Source organism: Nannospalax galili, unplaced genomic scaffold (genome assembly GCF_000622305.1).
Source record: "Nannospalax galili isolate Female #2095 unplaced genomic scaffold, S.galili_v1.0 scaffold546, whole genome shotgun sequence".
In the NCBI taxonomy this organism is placed as follows: Eukaryota; Metazoa; Chordata; class Mammalia; order Rodentia; family Spalacidae; genus Nannospalax; species Nannospalax galili.
Genome location: NW_008355158.1, coordinates 462,485 through 478,793, shown reverse-complemented (window position 1 = coordinate 478,793; position 16,309 = coordinate 462,485). Strand labels below are relative to the sequence as shown.

The 16,309-nt window shown below is 38.7% G+C and overlaps 1 protein-coding gene across 1 annotated transcript in view; it reads left to right on the top strand.

Annotated features, from left to right (window-relative positions):
- The window catches only part of Rwdd1 (RWD domain containing 1), a 23,869-nt gene extending 8,132 nt beyond the window's left edge, over positions 1–15,737 (top strand). The window contains exons 3-7 of the mRNA XM_008852187.2: positions 3,564–3,694; positions 10,501–10,644; positions 11,293–11,425; positions 11,903–11,965; positions 15,446–15,737. Of these exons, the coding sequence (XP_008850409.2) occupies positions 3,564–3,694; positions 10,501–10,644; positions 11,293–11,425; positions 11,903–11,965; positions 15,446–15,567 (593 nt within the window). The 3' untranslated portion in view covers positions 15,568–15,737. The remainder of the gene's footprint in view (positions 1–3,563; positions 3,695–10,500; positions 10,645–11,292; positions 11,426–11,902; positions 11,966–15,445) is intronic.
- The last annotated feature ends 572 nt before the right edge of the window (positions 15,738–16,309 follow it).

Here is a 16,309-nt window from a genome sequence, read left to right as displayed (position 1 = left end):
TTTTTTTTTTTGGTCTTTTTGAAACAGGGTCTCCCTGTAGTCCCAGCTGGCTTTGAACACACAGAGATCTGCCTGCCTCTGCCTCTGCCTCCGGAGTGCTGGGACTAAAGGCGTGTGCCACCATGTATTCATTTTTAAAAACTACGTATAGATTGACATTAATCTCAGGAATTTTTTCCACATTGGGTGGCAGCACAGATTCTACTAGAATGAAGCTGTTAGAGTCAATCAATTTTAGTATTAGTAGTAGTATTTTAATAACGGTAATTTCAGTAGTGGTATTGCTTGATATAGTGGTATACTGTTATATATCTTATGTAATTGAATGAAGTTAACACTGAGCTATTTTGAAATCTGTATGAAAAGAATGTTAGATACAGTTACTCTATCTGTGCTTATATAGATAGGTATCTAAAATTTCTTCAATAGTGCATCAAAGTACAAAATAGATGCTGCACTAACTTCCTGAGATGTTTCTTATCACGTATGTGTGTGATTACATAAAGAATGACAGGGAAGTGCTTGCTGATAGGACAGAATTTAATTTTCTTTGATTTTGTACTGCAGTGAAAAATAGAATTAAAAAATTTCTGGAGATGATTCCCATTGGAATAATACCTCTAGTAGGCACCTGTAACAGTCCTGTAATAATAGTTCTATACAGTTGACTTAATTTGAGAAATGTTTTTTAAGTATGTTTGAAACTGCCTAGGTTGTACCATTTTTGTGTCTAAATTCCATTTTAATGACTGAGTAGAAAAAGGAGCAGGCAAAGGGAATTGATAACATTTCTAGACATGGGATTATAAATGATCATTTAAAAACTAGTCTCACTAGTAATTAAGGGAAACTGAAATGAAGATGTTACCCCATCCTATCCAGGAAATTTTCAGTATTGGTGAAGAGAGAAATATGCAGTTGTGAGTATACATCCATACAGGAGAGCCACTGATTATGAAACAGGAGATTTAAAAATTTGTCTTTGAGTTTCTGCTTACAGGATGTTATTGTAAGGAAAGTATTGTGACAAATTGTATAGGATGTTGTATATATTATAATAATCATTGGTTCTGTTTTAATCAAGAAGTGATGGCATACTTATGGACATCTGCTTATTTTTAATATTTAAGGAATTGGAAAGATGCTCCTGTTTGAGATTGTAGAGATAGATAGATAGATCTTTATTTGGTTTCTTCAGTCTTATTTTCTTTTTTGTTTTTATTTTGTGTGTATGATTATACTCTGTATGTGTGTGTGCGTGCACGCACATTTGTGAGTGCGAGTGCATGCTTGCTACTTGTGGCAGTGAGAGGACAGTCTCAGGTGTTAGTCATTCCCTTTGCTGACTCCTGAGCTTCTGGGAATCCTGTCTCCGCCTCCCATCTCGCCATAGGAACACTGGGATTCCATGTGTCCTACTGCACCTGACTTTTGTGTGAAATTTGGGCATTCCCACTCAGGTCCTCCCACTTGTGTGACAAGTGCTTTGCACACCGAGCCATCTCCTTCAGTCTTATTTTAAATTGATAAATAATTACAGATGTGATACAGTGCGATTTTGATAAGTATGAAATGACTGAATCATGCGTAGCATCATATCTATAATTAATTTTCTTTAATGAACGTCTGAAAACTCAATTCTGTTAACTAGGTGTGGCTCATATTTGTAGTCTCAGCATTTAGGAAGCTGAGACAGGAGAGTTTTGGGTTCAAGGTCAGCCTGGGCTATACAGTGAAACTAATAAACACAATAACAATAGAAATGCTTACTCTTTAAAAATGATCAAGTTTAATATCTGCCGAGTAAAATCCAGTTTGCAATTATTTACAGTGTCTTTAGAAAATATTCTCAGGATAATGAACATAGAAGTCTAAAACTTAGAGGTAAAAACCAATATGCCAACTTTGGTGAGTTTTATATGTTAAATTTATTTTTTGTGATATTGACTTCTTAGCAGTTAATGATTTATAATTCATCATTACTGGGCTAGGGCAGTAGCACGGGGTAGAGAAGTTGCCTACTATATATGGGACTCTGTATAACCCAGAAGAGGGCATCACATTCCCTTGGAACTGGAGTCACCGACAGTGGTTAGCAGCCACGTGGGTGCTGGGAATCAAACCCAGGTCCTCTGCAAGAGCAGCCAGTGCTTTTAACCCCTGAGCCATCTCTCCAGCCCCATACATATATTCTTAACTTTTTGGTTTGTGCTAATTTATAAATGTGACTTGTAAGAGTGTAGTTCTTATGGACACACTAAAGTATAAGGTAGCTTCTCCAGTCCAACATATGAGTGCTCCAGTCCACCAGGCAGTCTGAAAGTAGAAACAGTACAGAGCCTTTGTAATTAGAACTATTATCCACAATAGTCCTGTATGCAGAGTTCATCTTTCTCCTACCCCCGTGCACATATCCTAAAATGTGTTTATTTACTATAGCACATGTGTGGAGATGAGAGAACTTGAGGAAATCAATTCTCTTCTTCCTCCACAAGTTCCAGGGATCAAAGCCAGGTGTCAGACTTGGTGGCAAGTACCTTTACAAGCTGAGCCATCTTTCCAGCCCCCAAACCTACTGATTTTAATGAAGTAACTCAAGTCCATGTTGGTCTCTATTAGATGGGGAAGGTAAGGGGAAGAAACCGTAATGCCTTCAGGTTTCATACTGTGCTTTAAATTTCATGTTAGATGTTAATAAAGAATTTTATGAATCTCTGGTGGTGGTACACCTTGAAATCTGAACACTCAGGAGACTGACCCAAGAGGATAAAGAGGTCCAGGCCAGCCTGGGCCACACAGTGAGACCCTGCCTAAAAAGAAACTTTTAAGAATTTTAAAAATCAGAACTGGAGAGCTGGCTCCGTGGTTAAGAGTACTGACTACTTTTGCAGAGGACCTGAGTTCGATTCCCAACACCCACATGACTGCTAACCACCATCCATAACTCCAGTTCCAGGGGATCCAATGCCCTTTTCTGGCCTCTGGGCACTACACTTACATACATGCAGGCAATATACTTGTACACATAAAATAAAAACAATATAAATATTTTAATAAAGAATATATGTATAGATGACTCCAACTAAAATATTCTCAGATAGCTTTCAGGCTGCCCAGTTTGAAAGCATGTCACCTAGCCACCAGTTAGGAGCATCCTGCTGCATTGTACATATTTGAATATAGTTCCTAGGGCTAAAGCTCTGTCCTCTGTAGTCAGGAACAGCCTCTGCTCAGGGCTGAGCATGAGACTATGGCAATACTTTCTTTGATTGTTGTATTTGTTTGTTTGTTTGTTTAGGAGGATGTAAGAAAGAATGGCTTTTGTCTATCCCCCTCTGAAATACAGTGTACTAAAGTGCCACTACATAGTAAATGTGTTTCATGTGCAAGAAGTGACTTTGAATTCTCAAAATTTGTTCCACATCTCTTTGTGGAAGATGTTGTTGGCATTAATGTTCCTGTTTTCTACTTTTTATTGTCATGTTATAAACTACTGATTCAACAGAAATACTCGTTTCTGTTCTTTTAATGTGTTCACATTAAACTTTTATCTTGTGCCTTAGCTGTCCAGACTACCCTCAAGTTTACATATAGTGAAAAATACCCAGATGAAGCTCCCCTTTATGAAATATTCTCCCAAGAAAATCTAGAAGATAATGATGTCTCAGCCATTTTAAAATTACTTGCTTTACAGGTAAGAAAATGTCAGTTTTGCTTTATATTAACATATTTTATTGGCCTATTATTAAATGTTGGGTTAGAAAATGTTTTTAAATGTGTAAGCATTATGTTGATGAAGCAGGATTCACGATACATAGTCACAAAACATCTTTTTAAAAATATATTTTTTATTCTCTGAGAATTTCATGAATGCATATAATGTATTTGGTTGTATCAATTCTCCACTGCCCCCTACAATTCTCCCCCAGCTCCCAACACATCCCTCTCACCTTCTTGTCCTGTCCCCTGCCTTTTTTTTTTAAATTTTAGAAGAAACATTTCATTACAGCTTTAACATACTCAGTAACAGTTTCCAGAGCAAAGATACATCTCTTTCAAAAGTGGCTATCGCCCACTGATTACAGTTAGTGTTGTCCATGTGTGCATCCATTGGAGCATCTCCAACCTATCTGTGGCCACACCCCAATGAAAAATGACTCCCTTCCTCTGAAGCTGTAACTGCCAATAACTCCTCAGTTAGAGGTGGGGTGTTGTGAGCCCCTCCCCAATCCGTGCTTGAATTTGGACAGGCTTGATCTTGTGTGGGAGTCCACAACTATTGTTAGCACCTCACAGCACTCCTCCCCATCCTCTGGCTCTTACATTTTTTTCTGCTCTCTCTTCCATCGTGTTCCTTGAGCTTTGGACAGGGGAGGAAGTTGATACAAATGTTCCATTTAGGGACAACCACTCAATAGTTACTTATTCTCAGCATTTTGACTGGTAGTTATGAGTCTCTACAAACTGCTGCTCACTGGAAAAAGAAGCTTCTCTAACCAAGTTGAAAGCAACATAAATTTATGAATATAAACATATTTAGAAGGTACTTTGACATCCTAACCATTTAGCAAAACAACAACAGGTTCTCCCCAGGACCTGTGACCTTCCCAGTCATGAGTTTTTGACCAAATTTATAGTACTAGGCATAAATTCCCACCTGTGGAGCAGGCCTCAAATTCAGTCAGAAAATGGTTACCCCCATAACCTTCATGGACCAGTGGATACAACTTGCCTGGCAGGTTGCTGTTATAGCATGCCCAGGGTCCAGTGCTGAGTAAGACCATTGATATCTTACCAGTGGCCTGCATGGCACCTTTTAAAGCACTGTGAAAGCTACCCAACTGGGAGTATGTTTCCTGGTCAGTTTGAGATTTCTCTATGTTCCGCAACCAAACATGGTATCTTAGCAAGAGGGTCTTACTATCTAGTTCTACTGGACGACCAAGAGCAGTGACAACCTGTGTGGTTTGGTGGGGCTCCTGGGGCCTCCCTGACCAACAGTTTATAAGGAGGTATTCTATGCCTGGCACTGAGAGTTTTATTTAATAACCCATGGCTTCTGGAAGCAGCGTTTGGGTTCCCATAAGGCTCATTCACACACCTTTAGTTTTGGAACCTTCTTGTTCCCCCAACCTCTGTCCCCACTTCAACTTCCAGCATTCCTTCCCCTTCTTTCATATCACATGTTCTGCAGTCCTCTCCCCCATTTACAGCTGCTTCCCCTGCCCCCTCATGGATCTTTCTGGATTTCTGATCTCTGCAGATAGTCCACAGTGTATTAAAATTGTCCTTGTAGAGGTCTTTCACATCTTTGGTTAGGGTTTATTCCAAGGTATTTTATTTCTTTTAAGGCTATTGTGAATGGGTTTCCCTGATTTCTTAGTATGTTGGCCATTATATATAGGAAGGCTACTGATTTGGGAATGTTAATTTTACTCCACTTTTCTGAAACTGTTTGTCAGTTTTAAGAGTTTCCTGGTGTCTTTGGTGACCCTACTGTATAGTATTATGTCATCTACAAATAGAGGTCTTTTTTATGTCTCTCTTATTTGCTTCTTTTGACTTACTGGTCTAGCTAGGACTTCTAGTACTGTATTGAATAAGAGTGGAGGTGGTAGACACCCTTGTCTCATTCTTGATTTTAGTGAAAATGCTTTTTTTCTCCATTTAATAAAATGTTGGTTATAGGTTTGTCATATATACCCTTTACTATGTTCGGATACATTCCTTTTATTCCAAATTTCTTAAGGATTTTAAGCGTGAAGGGACGTTTGTCAAAAGGTATTTCTGGTCTGTCGAGATGACCATGTAATTTCTATCCTTGAAACCACTTATATAATTTATAACATTTTATTGATCTATGATAAAGCCAATTTGTATTGAGCATTTTTGCATCTGTGTTGTTAGGGAGATTGGTATATAATTTTCTTTTTTGTTGCTTTGATTTTGACATCAGGGTGATGATGTTCCTTTTCATTTTTATGGGTTAGGTCTAGAAATATTGGTGTTCTTCATGGGTTTGGTAAAATCCATCATTGAATCCATCTGGGTCTGGAGGTTGTTTTTTTTTTTTTTTTTTTTTTTTTTGGGAGATTTATTTATTTAATCAATTTATTTTTTGAGGCAGAGTCTTATGTATCCTTGGCAAGCCTGGAACTTGCTATGTAGGCCTGGAACATGCTATGTGGAGCTCACAAATCCACCTGCCTCTGCCCCCTGAGTGCTGGAACTAAGGCCTGTGTCACCACACCTGGCCCTAGTTGGGAGGGTTTTAACTACTGCTTCAGTCTTACTGCTTGTTACAGACCTGCTGAAATTGTTTGCTTGCTCTTGGTTTAATTTTGTTAGATCATATGCATCTAGAAATTCCTCCATTTCTTTTAGATTTTCCAGTTCAGTAGAATATGTCTTTAAGTTAGTGTTTTCCTAATTTCATTAGTATATGTTATAATAGAAAATTTCTTAGTGTTTCTATTTGAAACTGAGTCATCCTCTACATATATTCTTTAAGTGGGGGTAAGTGAAACCCTTATCTACTTTTAAAATCAGAACTAGTTTTGTTTGAGAAGAATCTTCAGAAAATATTTCCATCTTGGATGTGGCTCCTGTTGTCAGGACTGATGGTCCTCTGAATGCTGATCTGAAGCAAATAAGTGGAGTGCCTAGAGAATGAGAACTGAAAGAACGTGTGTCAGAAAGCTTTGCTGATGTGAGCCTTGTTTGCTGTTCTACCTGTGAAAAATTACACTAATTCTAGCTAATATGTTTCATTTTAAAACATAGAAGAATCTAGGATGGCTGAATTGTATTTGATCAGTCATCCATTAATATTACTGATTTTGAGAGAACTATTTCATTTGTACTCAAATTCACTTTCAAAGTAGTTTTGTACCACGAGCCTAAAGAAGACGTATTGAGGGAATATTTATACTTTTCTGTAGGGACTCAGGTTTGCTTTGCTTAGCGGGGTACCTGCTGGCTTCGGGGCAGAGGGTCTGATTGGCGACAGAGTCAAACTCTGGGACCTGTGTCTTCCCAACAGGACGATTTATTTTAGAATTTAGATGTTTTTTATATATCCTAAGGAACTAGCAGTCACGTGGGATATGGCAGTCACATACAAAGATTTAGGGTACAAAGAAACAGGACATTTAGTCTGTTAGTTGGTGCCAGAAGGATTCTTAAACTTTTACCCAAGGTTATCAATGCCCATCCAGTAATTTATTAGCTTTTAGCTCAGGAGTAAACCCTTAACCTGGCCTAATCTCTTAGCCAGAGATAGCTGAATTATTTGTTTAGGACAAGGAGACGAGCTAAGGGTTGTTGACCAAGATGCTTTCCCACAGAGCAGGGAGCCTGCACTTTTATGACCAGGCCGCTTCCTCCTGCCAGCCCAACAGTGTTCTGCAAGGCGGGGATTATCAGAGCCACTGTTTTCAGTGCCCCTCCCTTTTAGCAGAGAATATAGCCTGGACCTATAAGTTTTAGGCTCACCTCACCGTAGGGCCTGGCATCCTGGTTTCCTACACTTTTCCTCCAAAATTAGTATTTTAGTTACCAAAATAAGAAATTAATATTATGAAGAACTCCAAAGATACAGAAAGTCAGAAAGAAGAAAGTGATGGTTACAGTTAATCCTGCCAGCCATAATTAAATTATATCTTATCTGGTATGATACATTGCCAGATCATTTTTTCTTTACTTACATGCACCCCTTCTTCCATCCCAAGAGAAATAATCTATGCAGTATTTTAGGACATCTTTTTCTTGTAATCTGTATGGACAGCTTTCTATTTCAGTTAAACACATATATCTTAATCATTGCTTTTGATAACTACATTAAATTTTATCTTATAAACACATAATTACCTGTATCTTTTAAATAACACAATTGTTTCTTGTTTCTTCATTTAATATATAATTTTTCAGTATGCTTATCGATCATCATTTGTAAGTTCATAGCACAGATCTTCCAGTGTATCTTTAGAGTCACAAAGGAGACATTCATGTATTTGTTGAATAGATGGAAAGAATGAGTTGCAGGTGTGTGTGCCATTCCAGCAGTCAGAAGCAGAATTGCTGAATACAGAGGATAGATACCTGCAGGCTAATTGACCTTCAGGTAACTATACCGGTTTATAATCTCAACATAGCTATTGTGATGGCTGTTGTCCCACATTTGCTAATGTTACATATTTTTGTCTAAATGATAAGATGGAAATGGTGGAGTCATTTCTTTAAATACTAAAGTTTCATGCAACTAGCATGAATTCTGAGTTACTGAGTTGTCTAGGTTCTGTATGGTGCCCCCGTCCCAATTTGTTTTTGCTTTATATTTCATGGAAAGACTATAAACTGGGACTGGCATTCATGTTCTGTATGAAAGTGTGTGTGTGTGTGTGTGTGAGATTTAGATTTAGATTTAATATTTTTATTCCTTGCCAGAACTTCTAGTGAGTCACATAGAGTTGATTGAACTTAGATTGCTTCATTTGGGCCTGGAGAGATGTCTCAGCAGTTAAGAACACTGGCTGCTCTTGCAGAGGACCTGGGTTTAGTTTCCAACACCCACATGGCTAACAACCCTCCTAGCTCCAGTTCCAGGGGATTGAAGCCCTCTTTTGGCCTCTGTGGGCATTGCATGACACAGGTGCACTTATATACATGTAGGCAGAACACTCACACATAAAATTTAAGTAAATAAATAAACATTAAAAATAAATTATTTCATTCTATAGACAGTCTTCTATACTTAATATGGTCTTGGTCTTGATTGGTTTGAAAAGCTATTGAGGGGTTCTGGTAAGAAACTGGCTAGATCAGTTTTATGGTACCCTTAGTTTATAAATTAGATTGCTCCCCTCCCTCCCTTTTTCCCTTTGCCTTTGTGTATACAAGTTGAGTGCTCAGAGGAGGTTGGTGTCAGTGGAACAAATGCAGTTTCTTACAGTATCCAAGCTGAAGATTGGGGTGTTCTGGGCTCTTGACATATCTATGGAAAATAATACTCAGATTTAAGTGATGTTTAAGAATAGATAAATGTAGGGCCAGCGAAAATGCTCAATGGGTAAGGATGCCTCCTGACATCTGGATGACCTGAGTTCTGTTCCCAGGACTCACATGATAGAAGGAGAGAACCAGCTCCTGAAAGTTGTCTTCTTACTTCCATGCATGTACTGCAGGACACCACATACACGTATAAATATAAAATATTTTTACAAAGTAATAAGCAAAGATTAAATTATTTGGAGTAAGGATGTTCAGAATGGGGTTAGTGGTATAATTTGCCAAGATTGAGAACCTAACAGTAGGTTTTGTGAAGATGGTGGTTTCAGTATTGAAGTGACAGGGAGACACTGTCATTGAACCACGAGTAGTTTCGATATGGATTTGGAACTCAGTAGAAAGTTTTGCTTAGTCATGAATTTAGGATGTTAGCATTGGTACAGCACAGACAAGCTCTATTGAGGAGGATTCCAGGGGAAGTCTTAAAGCCCAGTACTTAGGAGGACCCAGGAATGAGGCACTGTCAGATGTTGTTGAGGCCATCCCTGTCAAGGAAGTGGTTAGTCTGCTTCTGGCTTTCTTGTAGCACAGGCTGACCTTGAACTCACTGTTTAGCCAAGGATATATAGTGAACTTATGATTCTCCTGCCTCTGCCTTCCAAGTACTAGGATTACAAGTGTGTGCCACCACATCCAGTCTATGCTGTGCTGGGGATCAAACCCAGGGCTTGTACATGTTAGGCCTATACTCTACCAACTGATCTATATGGCCAGCACCTGACTATTATATTTTAAAATCATATATTTCTTGTATTTCATTTTGTTTGGGCCTATCTTCAGATGATTAGCTTTTTTAATAACCTGTGAACCAACTTCTTCTCAGGAGGTGGAGGGCTTTTACAATTGATTTTTGAGCTGTTTCAAATGTGAAGACAAAGATGTAAAGATAAATTGCAAAAGTACCCACATTCTTTGTTATTACAGTAGATTAGGAGATCACTGTTGCCTCGGTTCAGTTTATTGTCACACCTCTGGACTCTTAAAAAGAATATTAATAATGATACCTGCCTGAGAATTGGTTACTAGCTACTGTAGGAAAGGTTCTTTTAATTCTACTTTTGATCACTAAACAGAAAACACTTGCTTTATGTTGGGTGTGGCAAGTTACATGACTTTTAATACATGATATTATTCACTTTTTGGTCTAGAGACAGGCTTTCCTGTAGCCCCAGGTGACCTTGAACATCGCCAAAACAGGCCTTGAATTCCCGATCCTCTTGCTTCCATCTCAAGAGTGTGAGTGCTGGGATTATAGACATCCTGACTTTATAAATGTTAGTTTATCCAAGTCTGTGACATATGGTATAACTGAATGAGTAACTGAATCCCATGTTATAAGCATATGGGATTTACTTGTTGTGCTGAAATGTTGTTTGTTTGCCTAGTTCCAGTTTTTTGAGGAACAATTTCTCACCACCTGCTTTTATTACATAGGCCGAGGAGAACCTTGGCATGGTGATGATCTTTACTCTAGTCACAGCTGTGCAGGAAAAATTGAATGAAATAGTAGATCAAATAAAAACTAGAAGAGAGGAAGAAAAGAAACAGAAAGAAAAGGAGGCCGAAGAAGCAGAAAAGGTATGTTTCAGACACCGTTATATCTGTTTGTTGGCGTAGTTGATGGTTGGTTTTTCTTCTTTCTGGCAATTTTAGTAATTCATTTTGGGAAATCACTATTGAGATGAAGCTGAAAAGTAAATTCTATACTAAAGTGAAATTTTGTTTGGTGAGATACTGTGAGTAATAAATGTGTTGATAAAGCTCACTCAAGTAAGTGCACATCATTCCAGCTCGGGTAGAGTTGAGAAGAGCGAGCCCCATCAGTGAACTAGACAGTCACCGGGTATAGTGAGAGCCTCAGACTCTGAAATAAAAGAGCAATGACAGTGTTAAATTGATGTATAGCCAGAATGTATTAAAACTGACAGCTGTCTAAACAACCAGCCCTGGTGAAGTACATGGTAGATTATCCTTTTTTAATTTTTGGAATAAGAATGAGAGCACTGACTCTTCCAGGGTATGCTGTTGAAACAAGTAGACTAGTACTACTAGTCTACAAAGTAGCTGGTCCAGGCAGAATCAGATTAAATATGTCAAAATTTCAAACGTTAAACATTGTTCTATTTCTCATTAGGTAGTTTGTTTTTATCTAAAAGGTATAATCAGGCTTTATTAGTTAAGCTACTGTCTCATTCATGTGGTGATTTATGTCTTTCATTTTCTAAGAAATTGTTCCATGGCACTCCTGTTACAATTGAGAATTTCCTAAGTTGGAAGGCCAAATTTGATGCAGAACTCCTAGAAATCAAAAAGAAACGGATGAAAGAAGAAGAGCAAGCGGGGAAAAATAAATTAAGTGGTACGACCCCCTCCTCTGCTGTAATCATTGCTGTTTCCCCACATCCTCCTGTGTTATTTCTTTATAGCAAAAAATGGTTTGGAAGGCTTCAGTAGGAAAACTGTTCTTAGGCGCCAAAGAGAGAATATGTAGTTCTTCACACGTAATTTATATTTATTATTTATGGTGTATCCTTGGTATAAATATAACAAATTATTACATCCTGAGATAAAGGATATTAAAATCAAAAGCTTTGAAGAAATGATAGAGTCAAACCGATAGTTTCCCAAGACTGCGCAACCTAGGTTTTTACTTTTCCATTTTACCATTAATGCATATGCTAGGCCTCTTAGCTACTGAACAAGATCATAAATGTATTGAAATTCCCAGGAAAACAGGCTCTCACATTCGTTTTCTTCAGTTATTAACCTTTTAAAGTGATTGTAGAGAAGATGAAGGACTACTATGCCACTTTAATTAAACATTTGTTTCCTTTAGGGAAGCAGCTGTTTGAAACAGATCATAATCTTGACACATCTGATATCCAGTTCTTGGAGGACGGTAAGATTATATTAGACTTCCTCATATATGTAAGTGCATATATACATGCATTAATCTATGAAAAGCAAAGTATTTTTATTTAGTGGGAAGTATTCTAATAGTTGATTAATTTATACTTTTAATCTAAATGTTTAAATTCTATAGCAGTGTGTGTTTTAAGATGATAGAAGCACCTCAAGGTGGCGGTAAACAGTTCTAGTACACTAGCCTCTGTTGGTTAGCAAACTGAGACACAAATCTGTGAGAACTGTGGCCACGGTCTGTGGTGGATTTGGAGATACTTAAGATGCGGAACTCCCAGGATTCCATCTTCTGGAAATCTTACTTCCTACCACTTTTGCTATCTTTGGAGCATACTCTTCCTTGAGCTTTTCCTCTCCTGCCTCCTCTTTTTTTGGTCTTCCATTTGACTTTTATCTGTTCAGTCACAAATACTTACTGTACTGTCCTAAGCATTGAGCATCCAGCCAAGAACAGTGTGGAACAGGTTCCTGCCTATGAAGCTCACAGCTCTCTTGTGTTTTAACTGGCTTACGCTCAGCCTCCCCTCTCATGACAGTAGCACTGTCTTAGAGTTCTACATCTACTGTGCCTGTCTTGTCATTTGGGGATCCTCCAGGTTCTTGCCTTTCAAACTTGTTCTGGATGTGTGCTGAAGAAGGTTAAGCAATGTTGATAGGGCCCACTGCTAAATCATTCTTAACCTTAGGTTGGCTTTGTGCACTCAGTCTTGTTCTCTTTTTGTGATTCTGGAGATTGAATCCATGGCTTCATGCCTGCAAAGTAAGTGCTCTAGCCTTGAGCTACTCTGCCAGCCCTCAATCTTTTTTATTTTTCAAATGAGTATTACTACCTTCTTTGCAGCAAGTAGGTCAAGGTTTTTATTTTTATAGTCTTCAAAACAAAACGCAGGGTTAGTGGCTCAGTACTTGGAGGCCGAAACAGGAGGATTTCCTAAGTTTGAGGCCAGTCTGATTTACATAATGAGAGGTCAGTCTGGGCTACAGAATGAGACTGTCTCCCACAAACAAAGTCCAAATCCAGTAGGGTGTTCTCTTATGTTTTGCTGAAGCATTCCAGTTCCCCCATGCTTCATCTCTTTCTCTTGTGCTTTAGAAACTTTGTTCTCAACAGCTCTTTTCCTCCTTTGATACACCCAGGTATCTCTTCAGTCCAGTAACTTTCAGAAAGATGCCTGTTGATTTGCCTCTGAAATGTCCTCCCAGCAGTTTCTTTTTCTTATTAGGTTTTATTTTTGCCTGAATTCTTACTGTAACAATGTAAGTTATTTCTATATGACTCTCTTTCTCCTTCTGATGATCTTACCTATAGTTGTTGCTTTTGAGGTGGTAAAAGCCATATTTAATCGTAAAATCCTTTGATAGAGAAAAGGTTGACCTACATGCTGCCTCTTAGTTTGGCTTTGTCTGTATCATTTTCAGGCATTTTCTCCAGAATCTTTTCAATTGAAAGTGTTCAAGGCCTTACTTTTTCTCTTTACCTTTTATTTACTTATACCCAGAATTACTCATCTTGGTGGATTCATATTTTATCTTGAAGTTATTTTAGACATCACCTGTTCTCTTAAGTTTTTATTATTCCAAAGCCAGTTATTTTTCGACTGGACTTAGTACATTGAATTTATCACTGGGCTGTACACAGGCACAAAGTAGACTCTCTCTTTTTTGTTCCAATATATATTTTTATTGAAATTTTCTGCATTTCATACATTACATCTTAATCATATTTAGACACCCCATTTCTGCACACTCCCATACCCCCCCACCCCCATATTAGTTAATTTTCTGTGGCTGTGATAGAAACACTGACCAAAGAAATTTATGAAGAAAGAGTTTTTTTAACTTACGGTTCCAAAAAGGCAAGAGTCAGTCCATCATGGCAGGGAGGCATGGTGGCAGAGGTGGCTGGAGGAGGAGTGGAAACTAAGCTCTCACATCTTCAAGCAGGCACAGGAAACAAGAGAGCAACTCGAAATCCTGAAAGGTTTAAGAACGCTCTAAGTTCGCCCCCAGTGACGTGCTTCCTCTAGCATAGCCACACCTTCTGAGACCTCCCAAAACAGTGCCACCAGCTGGGGACAAAAATGTCCAAATATTTGGAGCCTGTAGGGGACATTGTCATTCAGCCCCACCGAAGTTCATGATTCTGTCATATATATTAAGGCCTGTTGAATCAAGTTTGTGTCCCCAGATGTCCCACAGTGTAAGTTCATCCACTGGAGCCTGCTCAACCTATCTAGTGTTACTCCCTTAAAGAAGACCAACTCTCTCTCACCCAGCAGTGATCAGCTGCCAATAGTTCTTCAGCTAAGGTTGGGACTTCTTACCTATTTTCCCCACTTCTATGCTGGGCTTTTATCTGGTTTGAGTTTGCATGGCTCTTGTGCATTGCTGTAAGTTCATATGAGCAAGTTCCCAGAAACCTGGGAAACTCTGTTTCCTTGTGATCATCTACCACCCCTGTCTTTTACAGTCCCCCCCCCACCCAGTGGTCCCTGAGTCCTGGGGGGCAGAGGTTTAATATAGGAGTCCTATCCAGGGACACACACTCTATAGTCTCGTATTCTCTAAATTTTGATCAGTTGGGGCTTTCTGTGTTAATCACCCTCTGATGCATGAGGAAGCTTTACTGGCAAGAGTTGAGAGATGCATTAGCATTCTCTCTGCCTCCTGTTCCACTATGTTCCCAGAGCATTAAGTGTAGAGGTTCCATTGTAGATGTGTCACTTAGGGCTGGGCATCTCTCAAACACTTACTCTCTGTGTTTGACTAGTTGTGGAACTCTGTAATAGTCTCCATCTGTAGCAAAAAGAAGCTTCTTTAATGAGTGCTAAAAGGTAGACTTGTCTGTAAATATAAGGATAATCAGTTCTTACTGAATTGAATGCCAGTAGGCTAGTCTCCGAGAGGGAAGGAAGATAGCAATTTTTGGTGATTCAGAAGTGCAGTGATACAGATTTTATTGACCTCAGACAGTCCAAAGAGTAGTAGTACTGAGTACAGAGCCCGGCTAGTCCTTCTAGAACCTTTGGTGTCTGTTGTCTGTACAGAGAACTGTATGAGCATTTAGATCAAGTTAGATCTGTCAATTAAATAACAAGTATAGCTGAGCTTTAATGATGTGCACATTTGCTGTCATTAGAAGAGATAAGCTGGGACCAGTACCAGTGATCATCAACTTTGTACAATAGAATTATCATCATTGTCTTCAACTTATAAATGCTACATTATAAATAATGTATTCTGATAAACTTTTTTAAATAGCCAGATTTTTAGATTGTGAACTTGGAGAGTGAAGTAGCCCTTCTAATGTCAGTCTCTGCTGATGAGTATAGAAACGTGCACTAATAGCTTGGCATTTCATACCTCATCCCTCATACATGCAGACATTGTCTCGCTGCTGCCATGGAATCATCTCTTTGCTTCCTGGGTGTGAGGTGAAACTCTCTTTTCTTTACAGCTGGAAATAATGTGGAGGTAGATGAGTCCTTGTTCCAGGAAATGGATGACTTGGAGCTGGAGGATGATGAGGACGATCCGGACTACAATCCTGCTGACCGGGGGAGCGACTCCTCAGATTAACGGACTGTCCCTGTCTCCAGAGGGGCTTGGATGCCACAGCATCTGTGGCTATGTGGAGAGGGTTTCGATTTTCCTTTTTTTCTAAGAAAAAAAAACATATTTTTCAGGAGAATATTCTTCTGATAGCTTTCATCAGTGAACTTAATAAACTGACCTTAACATTTCAAATAGAAAATGTTCACTTCCTCTTATTGATGGGTGTGTTAGACATTTAAAATCATTTAGTGTTAGAGCAAGATCCTGTCTATAACACCCAGGACTTGGAGGTAGGTTATTATTCTACATGTGGGTTTACAAATGAGGAATTAAATAACAGAATTTCTATGCTGAAGACTGGTTATTTTGGATTCTAAGTATCTTATAAGAACTCTGATGTGAATGGAACATAAACACTGAATTCCAATCTCTTGGCACAGTGATTTGAGAAGCTCAGATATTTACAATTTTAAAAAATGAATTTATTTTTTATGTGTGTTTTTTATGAGTGTTTTGCCTGCATACATGTAAGTGTACCCCTGTTGTGTGCAGTGCCCACAGAGGCCAGAAGATGGCATCAGATCCCTGGGAACTGATTGTTAGCCACCATGTGAGTGCTGGGAATCAAACCTGAATCCTCTGCAAGAGTAGCCAGTGCTCTTAACTACTGAGCCATCTCTAGCCCTGAAGCTCAGACATTTATATAGACAGGAATAAAATAAGCTTTATTCTAACAGTAGTATTTAAATCACATTTTGGGGAGTTT